The sequence below is a fragment of the Drosophila kikkawai genome, chromosome X, assembly GCF_030179895.1.
Source record: "Drosophila kikkawai strain 14028-0561.14 chromosome X, DkikHiC1v2, whole genome shotgun sequence".
Lineage (NCBI taxonomy): Eukaryota > Metazoa > Arthropoda > Insecta > Diptera > Drosophilidae > Drosophila > Drosophila kikkawai.
In genome coordinates this window covers 24,226,449-24,241,664 of record NC_091733.1, presented here as the reverse complement: position 1 = coordinate 24,241,664, position 15,216 = coordinate 24,226,449, and the positions used below count along the sequence as shown (strand labels likewise).

Here is a 15,216-nt window from a genome sequence, read left to right as displayed (position 1 = left end):
GATGCAAGTGAGCAAAAATTTCCATCCAATTTGGTCGCTTTCCAAACTGGGGTAACAGGCGAACAGAAACCAGCAGCAAGCAACTGAAAACTGGTATAAACTGTTATAAAAACTTTTGGCCAAAAATAATAATTGGTATAAACTGTTATATTTCATTTGATGCATTTATACCTATTTGTTGCCGACAACAACCACTTGATTGCAACAACAATCCATTTAGAACAACATTTCTACAACGGCCAATCCAAATTTCTGAAATTTTCCATACAAATTGCCCGTTTCCCAAATTGGGGTAACAGGCGAACAGAAACCAGCAGCAAGCAACCGAAAACTGGTATAAACTGTTATAAAAAGCCCAAGTTTCGAACCATTTGGGAGCCGGCACAAGTAAGCGGATACTCAAACCTTTTTGCATCCAAATTTAGGTGTTATTTTACAGCTGCACCTGGGCACACTGAAAATGATCGTCGTTGAATTCAAATTCAAATTTGGCAGTTAAAATATTTAAATAAATGTAAAAAATTCTAAAAACAAATATAAAAAATCTTCAAATTTTCCCCAAACAATCCCAAATAAATACCGCCTTCACCAAAAAATTGGCCATTGATTTCACCTTCTTTTATTGACTTATATTTGTGTGTTCCTTAAATTAAATTTACATATTTAAATTTTATTTTTAAATATTTTAATTGTTTACGCCTGCTGCAGGGTTTCAACTAGCCCGGAGCCAAGATCCGACCACCGTCCTCCACTGCCATCGGGTTGAGGTCTGTCATCCCAGCTGGTCGCTTCTCCAGCTTCATCTCTGCAGGCCAGAGGCCTGCTCCATCTGCTCCTTGGCCACCTTTGTCTCGGTCTGAGAGACGGGCGTTGGACGTTGCTCCTGCTCCGCTTTGGCCCCGTCCTTAGCCCGCAAGGAGCCTAATCCCTTCCTAGAAACAAGTGCAGCCCAGAAGGTGAGAGAGTCGCTGGCTTCCTGCTCCTTGGCCTCTTCGTTAGCTCTGGCAAAGGCAAGCCGGAAGGTCTCCGCTTTTGCTGGATCCACGAGCCGCACCCGGAACTGGGCCATTGTTGGCAGCCCATCCACTACGTGGTACGCCATCCACGAGAGCGATTTCTTTTCTTCGTCCTGTTCGTCCTGGAAGAGGGTCATGTCCGCCATGATCTGGTGATTGGCGAAAAGCTGATCGGTTTCAGCGCAACGCATGAAGACGCGTGAAACGCCAGTGGTGCTGTTGCGCAAGATCTTGATGAACCCCAGGCTGAGATCGATCGATTCCTGGTCCACATTCCGGAAGAGCGCGGCCAGGTGGCAGAACTTGATCTCCTCCCCCTCCTGGCCGGTGCTAGATTGGGTGTCGACTGAGAATGTATCCTGCGGGACGGCAGCCACCTCGAGGCTCTTGGCCGGCCCCTGCTCCATCTCCATCGCATCGAGCGAGTTGAGAGCCTGCAAGTCGGATTGGTGATCGAAGGCCAAGGGTTTGCTTTCTGTTTTGAATTCTGAATTTCTAAATTGATTGCGCAGTGATCTTAGGTCCTTGGACAAGGCTTTTATCCCTTTTGTTTCCAGAGCCTGCAACTGTTCCAGCTCATTTACTTTTTCCTTCAGCTTCATTAAATGCTTGCGCTTGGCGACGGTGGCCAGATCCAGGCCGTAGTTGGCTGTGCTGGTGACCATTGACTGCTGGCAGTCCATCTCGATTGATCGCTGAAAATGTTCCAGTGCCTTGGGGAAATTGGCAGTCTTCCGACGCCTGTAACAGTTGGCCATCAGCTCGTGTGCCATCGCGTCCTCCTTCTCGTGGAAGTAGAGCTGCAGAAACCCTATGGCCATGTCGTACTCCTTGACCTTGTAGTATAGCTTGGCCACCGTGTAACCCTTCGAAGCGTGCTATGGATGGGTATTTTGATCACATGTCATATAAGTCGGGATGGCGTCGGCCACTACTTACCAGGTGCTGAGGCAGATCGCCCAGGATCTTCTGGATACGATCGTTCAAATACATGCGCACGTTGGCGGCCATGATCAGCGAGATCGATGTTGGGCTATTCCTCTGCGGGCGTAATAGGTTTGCACCTGAAGCTCTCCAGCAAGGCCGATCGATACGGATAACTTGCACCACGCGCCACGAAGCAGAAAGGGAACGGAAGCTTTAGAGTTGCCAGATCGAGCAGAAAGTAAAGCGCTGCCAGATGGAAGCAGCAAAACAGCTGATTCTCAATGACAAGGACCACAATAGAGTTTAATTCAAGCATGAACATGTTCTTGTCAAAGTTAGTACTATCTTAAACATGTCAACTTATTCCATTGACAAGAAGGAGCATGTTGCCATCTAAAAAGGTATAAAATCCTCAGTACTTGCACAAACCCACCACCTAATCATACGATTAGCTAATAATTTTAATCGATTAATTACCAGAAAAGCCGTTGAGTAATTTTGAAAAGGGGAAAAATGCAATTTGTTTTTATTTCTTTAGTTCTTTGTTTGTTTTTTTATGTTTTCTTTTTTTTTCAATAAAATGTTAAATTGTGGTTTTTGTTTGTTTTTAGTTTAGTTATACACTTAAACGCTTGAATGCTTGTTTGTTTTTTTCCCAGTTCCTATTTGCTTTAAAGTTTATTTTGTTGTTTCGCTTCTTTTTCTATATATTAAATCTGTAAGAAAACATTGATGATTTTTAAATATGTTTTTTTTTTTTTTGGGGGGGGTTTTGAGGAATGTTTCTAGCATATACATATATCTATATATATTTAAATATAAATATTTATACATGTATTTATTTATATATAAATATTTATATTTCATATTCATTTATATTTACGTTGGTGTTTGCCGTCTTCCCGAAATGCATAAACAAATAATGAGAATAAGGTAAGCAAGTATAGTTTATGGTTTATAGTATTCGTTAATTAATTAATATATGGAATACACACAATCTAAGTTACAGAGTAAATGGCCAAAGGAGGAGAAGGGAAATTCAAAATTCACGTTGGGACTAAAAACTAAACATAATAAATACAAACATTACATATACTATGTATGGGGGGAGAGAGAGATTAACAAAATATACGTAGAGTCCATTAAATAATAATAATGTTAAATTAATTATAATAATTGTGTAAATTGTAAATATCACAAGCAGGCGTCACTTGCATCGTTGATAAATGTATTATGTATATATGCCTATATGCCATTTCTTATTCTTCCGTTTCATAAATATGCATTCGTGTTTTTTAATAATGTTTTTAACGGCTTTAGCTGTGTGTGTGTGTGTGTGTGTGTGTGTAAAGCTCTGCCGCCGTCTCTGTCCAAGTGGAATTTGAGTTTGGTTTCCGAGTTGGTTTTCCCTTCGATTTCGTTCAATAACTATTAACTTTATGCTTAAATTTAACTAACAATTTCGAATGAGTACAATAATTTCAACATGTTCATCGTTAAATTGATTATATGCTTCTAGATTCCCCACTGTCCCACTTTCTGAGTCGCCTTTGAGTTCGATTTGTTGCTAAACATTTATGCGTATGTATTGTATATATATAACTTATATACATTATATATCGTATAATGTATGCATGTTTAAAATTGACTTTTTACAGTTTGCCTTGCCTTCCTGGGAGAGCAAAACAGAGACCAATGGGGAACACGGTGTGAACTAAACATACGCTGAGGTTGGCTTAAACATATTCATAATATATATATATATTCCTCTCTATATACTTCGTTATATGTACTGTATGTGTGTAATGAGAATCCTCGTTTCATGCTCTCTGCTTGATCTAAATTGGTGCCTGCTTTTGTTGCTTTATGTGCTAAGAAAGTGCCGAAAAACATTTGAAACATTTCCTATTCCTTGCCGATGGCCACTGCTAGTCGTTTGTCTCTGCACAAATCGAAATATACTTTACAATATTTATGCGTGCAAAAGAGGTTGCCACCAGCCTGCTAACGAACAATGTGCAATGTCTCGGCCCGCCTGCATGGCCTTGCAATAATCTTCTGGGCTTCCTGCCGCCGCTTTCTCGGCTCCTTTCCTTTCCCGCTCTCCGTCTCCTAGTCGCCGCTGTCCTCCCACTTGCGCTCCTCCATGATGCGATCGAAGCAGTCCGCAAGGAATGCGTGCTGTGGGGAGAAAAAAGGGTTGGTTTTCTCATTCATAAATGGGAATTTCACAGGGGAAACAACTCAACTCACATATGGCGTGTAGACTTTGACCCAACGTGCCGGCTTGTCTGGACGATTGTACTGAAAGCAGAATGACATGGACTCCTCGTCGCTCTCAGAGCGCGTGATGCTGTCCCAGGTCAGCTCGACCATTTGCGCCTCCAGCGAGCCATCCTCGCGGCAGGCGTGCAGGCGAAAGCTCTTCATGCCTAAGAAAGGGGAATCAGTCACTACGGAAATCAACAACTAAGGAGCAGAGTCTCGCACTCACCCACGGCTGGCACCACATGTCCTTCCTTGCGACTATCACAGGAGCAGTGGGGAAAGACCACGTCCCCGTAGCCGGGCAGTGTGCGGGCCAGGGCCAAATAGTCGGCCGCCTTTTTGGCATCCTGCAGCGCCTTCAGCTCGTACAGGCGGCCATCTGCTCGGATATTCCCGCGATTCACCTCGTCTACCGCCTGATAGAAGATAAAGCGTCCCGCTTGCTCTCCGTCCGGCAGCGTCAGCTCCTTGGACACCGAGAACAGCCAGCGGCGCACGCACAGGCAGGTGGAGGAGGCGGTGCTATAGTTCTGCACGTACAGCTGGTGCGGTATCTCGTGCGGCTGCAGCTTCCGCTCGAAGTTGTACTCGACGATCTCGAACAGATAGAAGTATTGCTGCGTGTAGGCGGTGAGGTTGGCGCGCTGCACCAGAATCTCCCACACCACCTGGGCGTTGGACGACTTCTTCACCGACACCGTGCTAACCTCGTGGTCGGGCAGCATCACCTTGATGTCCACCGGCGCGGCGGATATATCGTCCTCGGTATCCGTTAGAAAATCCTGCACGGCATCGCTCTCGGCAATCACCCGGACGGCGCAGACCTTCTCCAGATACTGCTCGAGCCCGCGACGCCGCGTGTCCAGCTGCTGTTCGCTGAGCTGAAAGGGCCACTTGCCGGGCAGCTTGGGGAAGTTGAATCCGGAGAATTCCTTGCGGAGCAGCGAGTGCAGATTGGCAAACTCCCGATACCGACGAGAGCACAGCTGCCGCCCGGCCATGTGTATATTGAAGACGATGTAGCGCTCGCCATTCCTATTGATGATCCCGTAATCGGGTATGCTGGACGGGCAGAGAAACGGTCTCGGTTGGTGGAGCGCTCATTGAGGAGCCTGGAAGGAGGCGGGAGGTAGGGACTCACCTGATGGGCAGCGATCGCTTGTCCGAGTAGTCAATGTAGGAGTAGCCGCTCTGATCCTCCTGCGGCTCCAGGCGATCGGCCTCCTGAAAGGGAGCACTTGAGCCAATTCCTTCTTTTTTTATTGAAGAAGGAAACTTACCTGTTGTGTCACCGATATCACCGTGAGCGTTAGGCAATCGCCGCCGGATTTGATCAGATCCACCACCTGCTTGTGGGTGGCTCCTTCAACGCTGACGCCATTTCTGCGAAAAAACAAGAGTGAAATTATGGCTACTATAGATTTTATTTTTTTTAAGAGGTCGTCACCGCCGGCAGCGCCTCTCTAGCGCGCTCAACTGTGCCAACTGGACAGTGTGAAAGGGCAGCATTGCTTCAGGATTTACAAGGAACCAAGCCAGAGACTCTGCTGTAAAGGCCTCTTGCAATTGAAAGGCGTTACCATCGACTGCAATTCAATTTAAGCGAAATAATAACACGGGGAGTCCGAGGAGCGATAATGGATGCATTGACATCGACATGGCGCTGATAAGGTGGCGATTCGGGTCAAGTTGGAACCACAACGCTTCTCGGAATCAAGAGCTATGTTTGAACCAGATAAGCAGCTGGGCAGAGTGGAACATCAACACCAATAATATTTGTACTGATTATAAGACTGATGGAAATTAAACCGCAAAGCCAAAAAAATACTTTTATGTTTATAGTTTTCTGTAATAAAATGTTTATAAATAGACTATGTCTAGTTTTTCTGGTTTAATCAGAGCTTGAATATTCGGTTTATTGGCTTTGGTTTAAACTTAAAGGAGAGTCCTTTCTCGTGGTAGCTACTGTCCTGTGATATTTCTGATTGTATTCAGGGCGAAAAGGGAGCTATTGCTGGCACATGGCAGGCAAAACGCGAAAAAGAAAGAGGGAGAAAGAGATAAAGAGCCTGGCAGCTAGTATATTATATTTCTTAGCTTTAACATTAATTCTAACATTAAATTAAATAAATTAATAATTAAATTCTAGAAATATTTTGTAAATACGAAATAAAATGAATAAAATAAAATTTGTTAAATAGTAAATAAAATCAAGTTGAGAAGAAGAATAAAATATCAACAAATGGACTTTGATAAGCGCCAAGCATCCCAGTTTCCAAGCAACCACCCCACACATCACACATCACACTCACAACCCCAACTTTTTCTCCTTCCCGTCTCCGTCTCAGTCTCAGTCACAGCTCCCTCTACTCCAGAGTCCGGAGGTATCTCTGCGACTGCTGCTGCGGATTCTTTCCGGTTTGCAATTTGCCATCCGTGCCGCCGCGCACAAGGGAGTAAATAAATAAATAAATCGCAGCAGATATCGCCCCCCGTGTGACGCACTCTGCGCAGCTCTGGAGCCCAGCGTGACTCACATAGCGACATGGCAGAAATCCGACGACGACAAGACATACCAGCATAATGGAGGACTGGAGGAATGGAGGCGGAGGCCACGAGACGGAAACCTGTTTGCCATGCCAGCCAGGCAGCCACTTGATACAAAATAGTACGAAATCGCAAAAATATCAGAAAAGACAAAAGGCTAGATCGGGCAAATATATAAAGCCATCGCAAATGCATTTATTTATAGCCCAAATGAGAATGAGAATGCGAATGCAAATTCCTCTGTTCGATGCTTTCTTTTCAATTTCATTTCAATTTCCATGAAGAGAATTCATTAACTATTTGCAGTGTGGTCTCCACGCCACACAGTGTGGGTGGTGGTGACATGTGAAACCTCAAATTATCATTAACATTTCCATTGGCGCCCCCTTCGGAGGGCATCAATTCAGATCAGGTCAGGGCCTTATGCGACCTTTAATTTCAATTTAAAATTGGTTTTCCTATTTACACAAATACTGGAACTTTAAACGAAAATTGTTTCAAATCAAATAAAACTTAAATTAATAATTTAAAAGCTGATAAGTATTTTTTAATTGTAAAATATACCCGAACTGCTAAGGTGACTATTCGATCTATTCGATCCGGGCACGGGACATTTCCTACGGGTCACGAATTCGCACCTGCATCGGTGTTTATATTTCATTTACCTTGGACACGATTGAGTGAGTGCAACAGAAATGTAATTCCATTAACGTGGAAATGGAAATGGAAACTGAAAGCGAAATCGAAAATTAATTAATCTGCGACAGGGACTGGACATGAGTGTTTAACAAGTGTCCTTCCATTGCTTAATTTTCTGTCCCGTTTTTGTTCAATGATGTCCCTGTCCATGTCCATGTCCCTGTCCCCACCATCACTCTTCGTGTTGGTTTATTTCTGGCTTAGGCCAAGCGAAACCAAAAAGTGAAACCTGAAAACATGGAAAGCAGAAACCTGAAACCGCCACCGAGCGAACGAATGAACTCAGGTCTCTGCTCAGGTCTAGGAAATGCGGAAATGTGGGCCAGCCAGCCCGACAGCCAGCCAGCAAGCAAGGCGGCTGAGCAAGTCCAGTCCATCCAGTGACGTAAACCTATTGATTATTGTTGAGGCATATGCCACAAACACACGCCAACAAAGGCAGCAACAGCATTGACACAGAACCGAACCGCAAACACAAATTCGTGGCAACATAAAAAAAACATTCAGGGGGTGGACTCCAAGGCAAAGGTATGGGTCTTGGGATACCTAGCACTGTTTTTTTTTTTTCTGGGTATTTTTTTGTGACAAATCAAAGCTTAAAAATATCATAGCTCAGTCAAAAGAGCACCAAAGCTTTTCTATGCTAGTTTTTTCTAGGTTAAAAAATCTGCATACTACATTTAAAATTTTAATTTTTTAAAATTTTTGAGAATTTTGATGATGATGATAACCCCTTATAAAATTTTGAAAATAATTGAAAATTTTTGTTTTCTTTCCAAGATGGCTAGAAAGATTCGCCTGTCTATGCTGATCAAGAATATATATGATTTATGGGGTCGGAAATGACTCCTTCAGTGCGTTTTAAACTTCTGACTGAAAACAGAAATCCCAGCAAGGGTTTACAAATTATGGATAAATATTTAAATTTTAAACTCCCTCTTAAGGCTTGGGTTTTCTTAGAGGTATGTAATTACAATTTAACAGACTCCATATACCCGTACACTCTTCATTTTCTAGGTGGTTCATGTGTTTGAGACAGAGGCGCTTATATGGTGGATAAAATTCAACTAATGACCCTTCAAAAACTCAAGCCATGGCCCACACAACACTTTCAGTTTGGAAAAATTGTCTATAACAACTTGCGTGTTTGAGGTCTTCCTTATTTTCCAACGCTCAATTTGAACTTTAAATTGTTTACCTAAACTTGTGGAAAATGTCATGTCTGTTGGTGACAGGAACTAAGGGACAGAAAGGAAGAAAATCAGGGGGAGAGACGGAGGGACGATGTGATAACTAAAAGAAGTCAATTTCCGGCTCAAGATGCATTCCTATCGCTTCCTATACCCTAGGATAAGGCTTTATGGTACATTTTAATTATTTTAGATATGTTTTTGCCAGCTCAGCCATTAGATTTTAGTTACGGATAAACGTTATGATGGTATATTTTTGGTTTTTTGCTGGCATTGCCCAAAGTCAGGGCAGGCAGACCTAAAATAGTTCATAATCTCCATTGATTGAAGCCCGACAACCCTAAAGGCCACCACCCACCCCCCTTTTGCGGGGCTCAAAAAACGAGCTCGAGCACAATGTTAAGTGGCCAATGAAGGGCAGGAGATGAGGGTGATGAGGAGGGAATTGCACAAAGGATGCAGATGGATTTGCTAAGGACTGTCTGGGATCCGGCGGGTTCTCAATTATGTCGTGTATCTAGAAGTATCCGTCCGGGGCCCTAGAAAGCTTTAGGATGTCTCAAAACGGCGACAGCAACAGCATAAAAATAGGAAATATATAAAGCAACTGCAAGATAAAACATCTTTGGATAGTCGTCCATTGAACTCGTGACTATAACTATTTCAAGGTAAAAGCCCAAGCAATTACTTAGGAAAACACAAAGTTCATCGGCAAGGTGGAACTTATAGAACTTTTTACCCAACAAAAAACACTTTTCGCATTAAAATTAAGCAAATTAAGTGCCTTATATTTAGAATGAAACTAAACTTAAACTAAATTTAAGAAAAATAGAAAAATTTACCCTGAAAAATTGCCTTAAATTTCAGAAAACTATATTTGAATTGCAGAAAACTTTTCCTAGTTATAGGACGATTTTTATAACATATAAACAAGTATTTTTATTAGTGTAGTCAAGCCTTTAAAGTCCCCGAAAAGTTGTTCCTTGACCAGACATTAAGTCACTTGCTTAGTCAAAGTAATTCGTCACCTACTTTCTCGTTGAAATAAATTAGTTTATTTATTGAATTTAATTGGCTTAATGGGGTGTGAACTTTTCCATCAAATAGTTTATGGCTTTTAAGAGGAAAAAGATCTGGCCAATGGACAGATAATACTGATAAAAAATGTACAAGTTATATATAATCGCTTGTACCAAAGCTTTCTATATGTATTCCCGACATCATAATATATCAAATGTCTTTTTCGTTAGCTTCTAATCACAAACAAAGTCGATTTCCTGATAAGACTGTGTATAACCATTGCAATTTTAGTCCCAGGTGCTTGGGAATTGCAATCCTCGGCTAATCGATAACTTATCCGGAGAGCAATCTCAGTACGGGAGTGCCGTCAACTTGGAACCACTCGAGACTCGGTGTTAATCTAATCTCAAATGTGGCCAAGCACACCACCAATTCTTTGTCCAGCGGCTGCAGTCCGTAACTGAAACTGAAACTGAAATGGCCACTAATTTGTTACTGCTGCTGCTGGTGCCCCTTCTCCTGGTTACAGTCTCCATACCAGGACCGAGTGCGGCCCTGGAGTGCTACGCCTGCGACTCCGCCGAGGATGCAGAGTGCGCCACGCGGCCTGGCCAGCAGCTGGAAGTGGAGGAGTGCTCGGCGCCTGGGGACGAATGCGTCACCTCGATATCGGCGGGCCTTACGCGACGCGGCTGCCTGGGGCGTTTGTATCCGAATGGATACTGTGCCGCACCGTGCGACAGATGCAACACGAGCCTGTGCAACCGGCATGTCTATCCCGCAGATCGCCTAAGGTGCTACCAGTGCAGCGGAGCTGACTGTATCGATGTGACGAGCAGGCCGCAGTTGCTGCTGCCCTGCCCAATTTACCGGGAGGACGACAGGTGCTACACCAACGTGGTTCATCTGTCCAACACGCTGCGGGGCTGCGAGCACACGAATCTGCCGGAAACCTGTCCGCATGTCTGCCTCAAGTGCAACTACAATGGCTGCAACGCAGAGAAGACCGTCACGGAGACGCGCTGCCTTCAGTGCACCCACAATCGACTGGCACCCAATCCAGATTGTCTGAGGAACCAAGACCCCGCTGTAGAGCACCCCGATCAGCCCAAGTGCTCGCTGAGCAACACTACGGTGACGCACTGTGCCAACAAGGTGATGTACGGCCACCGTGAGAACTGCTACACACACCGAAACACCCAAACAGAGGTTCTGCAGCGTGGCTGCTCCACAACCATGGGCTTCTTTCCCACCGGCGAGCTGAGCGAGTGCCACGGGGAGTTCTGTAATGCCAACTGCCAGGACATTGCTTGTGCCGTGTGCAATTCCACGGCGGATCCCGGGTGTCGGGCGGGTCGCAATCTGCCCACGGCTAAGTGTGCTGCCGGCACTACATCCTGTTACTCTTGCGAACAAGGTTAGGCAGGATTATAACTGCAGGCCATATGATTGGGTTCTTTGATTTGTCGGTTTTCTAGGTGTTGATTTGAATCTGATTCCTAAAAATGTCTTGGGCAAGACCCTGTGATCGGTACAAGTTTTGCCAAGAACCAATAAAGAATTCGTATTATATTTCAAATAGTATTGAGTTTTTAGTAAATATTCTCAGCGACTCGTAGATAATGTTGTATACAAACTCCCCTTGAAATACCATCTGGTGGGAGAACTAATCCCTTTAAAAATCTAATAAACTTTCTCTTTGCCTGCAGATACCTTCCTGCGACGTGGCTGTGCGGATGAAGATTTCGCCCCTTCCCCCATGGGCGAAAGCTGCCAGCTGTGCCGCGATGGCGACTCCTGCAACCGCTTCTCCGTGCGCACCTGCTATCGCTGCACTGCCCAGGATCAAGACAAGGAGGACTGTGCGGCCATGGAGCTGCCCACACTGATGACAACTAGCAACTGTTCCGGACCGGCTGAGTTATGCGTTAGCACGGTAGTCAGTCGACTGGATGGCATCTACACGCTGCGCGGATGCGCCGGAGAAGTACCGGAGTGCTCGGCCAACGATCCGTACTGTGTCCGTTGCAACGGAAGCCTGTGCAACGACGCTCCCACGTTATGGCGTCAAAAGCAGCTGGATCGGACGGACACGGACCTGGACCTGGCTCTGTCGAACAATGGCTGGTGGTCAATCGTCCAATACTGGTGGTCCAGGAGGCTTCGATAACACGTTATTACTGGATCCCATGGATGTGTACAACAGCTGATAAGTGAGTCACGGACGGATGTTTAAGGAGAACGCCCCCGCAACGCCAAACAAAAACAATATTCGGATAACGAGTGGCTTATAAATAGCAACAATGGCTATAAAAATACGATTAAACTGTATCGCATTGGGTTATTGTGAGGAGATATTAACCAATTGGTTTCTTATAACTACAAAAATCTACATACAAGTTTTTAGAATGTCTTGTACGGTACGGAGAACGAAAAACACACATTAAACAAAATAAATAAGTAAAACTTTGATTTTTCTAAAAATTTATGATATCAAAATATTGATATATATAAATTTGAAGAATGCGAATATTTCAGGACTTCTAGAGGGAATAAAATGCCCAAAAAGCCAGCGAAATCTGAGATCAGCAACGACTTTACCATATCTTGAGGCATTTCAAATCAACTGACATCGTTATTGTCTTGAAAACTCTTAAAATAATAATAATAATAAAAAGGTTCTTAACAAAAATCCCAAATAAACACACCAAAAAGCTTAAATAGCTCCGAAAATACTGTATATTTTACTACAGAAAATTGCGCTTGGTTCCCAGTTGGAAACTGGTTAGCGAAAAGGCGGAAATCAAATGCAAATTTGTTTGCTTTTGCTTTCGTTTAGTGTTTTTGCTTTTTTTCGCTTTTGCTTTTGTCGTTGTTACAGTTTTTGCCTCTGCTTTTGTTAGCTCACGCGCAGCCGAATTATAACGGCTCTCGGCTATTGTTGTTGTTGTTGTTGTTATTTCTGCTGATAATGAAATGATGGGCCACTGCAAATAGCAACAACACAGCCACAACACAGCCAAGCCGCATAATAGACGAACACGTCTCTCTCTCTCACACCTTTGTGGCCGTCCCCCTCTGCCCTGCCCTGCCCACCGTTTGCCATGGAAATATGTGCGAAAAATGTGGAAAATTTGCGAGTTTTGTCGGTACCAAGAAGGTGACGATGATAATTAAGTTGCTGGCTGCTCTGCGTAGCTCGCTACTCGCTGCCGAGGAAGAAACTTTAGCTAAATTTATTAATTGAATTTTGCCTCTCGAAACATTGGCAGGCAGGGGGAGGGGATGCTCGTAGAGCAACTACAACCCGACGTGGGTGGGGCACAAAACAGACCCTACACTGCATAACGGATCGGAGTAAGAGCGTAATAATACAATATGATTGATGGAGGGCAGGAAGGATGGTTTGATGACGGCAAGTAAGAAGAGTGAGGGAGAGGGAGGAACATTGATAACGGGGCAAATGTCAAAGAGCAGAGAGAGAGGGAGAGAGAGATGCAGAGTGACAGACATGCCAAATGACCATTTTAATTATGTAGCTTGTGTGGCTGTGGGAGGAGTGGGGGCATAATATTAATAAACAACAAAATTAAACACGTGAAGAGGACAAACAAAAATTAAGCAAAGTGAAAAAATTATATGCAGACATATTTGTAATTCAATTTTCAATGTTTTAGTCTACTAATAATATTTAATATTTATATCGAGTACCCAAAGGGTTTAAGGTTTATTATACTATAAAAATGATAGCTTAGTAACAAGAAAATATATGTGACATGCAGAAGGAGACTTCTCTGACCCAACAAAGTATGTTTATTATTGATTGACATTACCAGCCGAGCCGATTTAGCCAAGTCTATGTGAAACAATCAATAAATGTTTATTTTTTGAGTTGTAGTAGCCCTAGAAAACCTCTTAAATGGGTGAACAAACACACCCGGTAGGAGCAGGGCCACTCCCCGCCTTCAGCCACCCCCAAAAAGGCACTCAAGCAAAGGGGGCACACAACAAAAAGGGGAATTCGGAGAATAATTTTTTTTCTGGGGCTTTTTAGGTTTTGCCTGTTTCCACATATTCCAATAAGTTTATCAGAATTATTCGGGATACTGGTCCCTGCCCTGTTATCAGCTTAACTACAACTTTTGCTGAAGCGTAAACAAAGCATAACTTTTAACAGCTTTGCCAAATTCTTCCCTAATCCTAAACTAGGTAACGATATGAACTTTAAGTTCATGAAGTGCCTGTGTCAGGAAGGACAGACTTTTGGGTAATGGGAAAATGCATAATGCTATTAACATTTATGATGGAAAACTATGGATGAACTAGAAACGTGACGTGCTAAAATCGCAGAGGATTTTAAGTGAATTTGAACAACTTCCAAAAGCAGGCTATAAAATACCACAAAACAGTATCTTCAATTATCAGAAATTTGCAAAGATGTGGGATTAAAATACAGCTGCATATTTTGCCAAATGATGATCCCTACTTTTACTGATAAATAATAATATGGGTTACATGTAAGGATATGTACTTACACCTCCAGTATGCGGTCGCCCTTCTTGATGCCCGCCTTCTCCGCCGCCCCATTCTCCAGGACGGCACTCACGTGCTGCAGCGGTGCGTACAGCTCCCCGTTGATGGACCGCAGCTGTCCGCCCTCGGACACTTGGCCGCGCACGTTGAACCCGAAGCCCGTTTCCGTTTTGTAAATGGTAACTACCCGCGGCCCGTTGGCGGTGGTTACGCCCATGACGACGCCACCACCCCCTACGCCAGCGCTACTGGACACGCTGCTGCTGACCACCACTGTGGTGGTGGTGGCGGCGGCGGGCGGTGGTGGCTGTGGGAGGCTTGTAGTGCCGTGATTCTCGCCAACAATGCTGCTCATTGCGCCGGTCGCTCTTGCTCACTCGCACGCACTGGGCTACGCTCGGTCCTCCGCTCCTCTTTTCGCCACTCCTCTCGCTCGCTCACTTAGTCGCCTTTGTACACTCACACCACTTTACTCACTAACTCAGCGCAGTGGGCAAAATCCGACGTTGTTTTCTTTTGAACAATATCTTTCGTTGTGGTTGCTATTTGGGGCTCTTTTTGTGTTTCTTTCTTTTTTTTGCGTAACTCTCCGCCGCCGCCGATTATGTTTCTGCAACTTCTTTTTCGGCACACACCGACACAAACAAACGCGCCAACACACGCACGCTGGCACTGCCACTCGCACACACGTATAGAGACAGGCACCGCCACTTTTACTTTCCACTCCCCACACACATCCGCGCTGCACAACTCCTCTTCCTTGGAGCCGCTCTTGCCAACACACTTCTGGCCAAACCAACACAAAAAAAAAACCAAATATCCAAGTTTGTGTTTCACTCCGGCCTGGGCGTCTGCTCGTTGTTGTGTTTCGCTCTACGCATTTTGTTAACTGTCCATATTAGTTGCATTTATTTATTTAATTTGCTCGTAATTTAGTCGGCAGTGTGCCTGCCAAGTTTTCAGTTCATACTGCGGATATCCGATATCAGTCGTCCAAGGAGTGGATTTATCGTGCT

General features: G+C 44.2%; 3 protein-coding genes across 3 annotated transcripts; 1 reads left to right on the top strand and 2 right to left on the bottom strand.

Moving 5' to 3' along the window:
- Positions 1-603: 603 nt before the first annotated feature.
- Positions 604-2,260, bottom strand: LOC108083792 (E3 SUMO-protein ligase RanBP2-like). The gene is made up of 2 exons (XM_017179719.3): positions 1,956-2,260; positions 604-1,894 (listed from the first exon to the last, which is right to left on the bottom strand). Exons 1-2 carry the CDS (start codon positions 2,025-2,027, stop codon positions 800-802), a joined length of 1,167 nt encoding a protein of 388 aa, XP_017035208.1. The 5' UTR covers positions 2,028-2,260; the 3' UTR covers positions 604-799.
- Positions 2,261-3,915: 1,655 nt separating this feature from the next.
- On the bottom strand, positions 3,916-15,190 carry Snx27 (sorting nexin 27). The gene is made up of 6 exons (XM_017179840.3): positions 14,203-15,190; positions 5,492-5,594; positions 5,353-5,435; positions 4,438-5,273; positions 4,197-4,375; positions 3,916-4,124 (listed from the first exon to the last, which is right to left on the bottom strand). Exons 1-6 carry the CDS (start codon positions 14,553-14,555, stop codon positions 4,056-4,058), a joined length of 1,623 nt encoding a protein of 540 aa, XP_017035329.1. The 5' UTR covers positions 14,556-15,190; the 3' UTR covers positions 3,916-4,055.
- On the top strand, positions 10,128-12,133 carry LOC108083857 (uncharacterized). The gene is made up of 2 exons (XM_017179842.2): positions 10,128-11,084; positions 11,377-12,133. Exons 1-2 carry the CDS (start codon positions 10,145-10,147, stop codon positions 11,835-11,837), a joined length of 1,401 nt encoding a protein of 466 aa, XP_017035331.1. The 5' UTR covers positions 10,128-10,144; the 3' UTR covers positions 11,838-12,133.
- Positions 15,191-15,216: the final 26 nt, after the last annotated feature.

What these genes read in the sequence shown, in the direction of transcription:
- LOC108083792 (XM_017179719.3), bottom strand. Translation starts at nt 2,027, where the DNA reads ATGGCCGCCAACGTGCGCATGTATTTGAACGATCGTATCCAGAAGATC. An exon ending in GCGATCTGCCTCAGCACCTG is followed by an intron (nt 1,895 to 1,955) that starts GTAAGTAGTGGC and finishes ACCCATCCATAG; the next exon opens with CACGCTTCGAAGGGTTACAC.
- Snx27 (XM_017179840.3), bottom strand. Translation starts at nt 14,555, where the DNA reads ATGAGCAGCATTGTTGGCGAGAATCACGGCACTACAAGCCTCCCACAG. An exon ending in AAGCGATCGCTGCCCATCAG is followed by an intron (nt 5,274 to 5,352) that starts GTGAGTCCCTAC and finishes CTGCCCGTCCAG; the next exon opens with CATACCCGATTACGGGATCA. An exon ending in ACATGTGGTGCCAGCCGTGG is followed by an intron (nt 4,376 to 4,437) that starts GTGAGTGCGAGA and finishes CCCCTTTCTTAG; the next exon opens with GCATGAAGAGCTTTCGCCTG.
- LOC108083857 (XM_017179842.2), top strand. Translation starts at nt 10,145, where the DNA reads ATGGCCACTAATTTGTTACTGCTGCTGCTGGTGCCCCTTCTCCTGGTT. An exon ending in CTGTTACTCTTGCGAACAAG is followed by an intron (nt 11,085 to 11,376) that starts GTTAGGCAGGAT and finishes CTTTGCCTGCAG; the next exon opens with ATACCTTCCTGCGACGTGGC.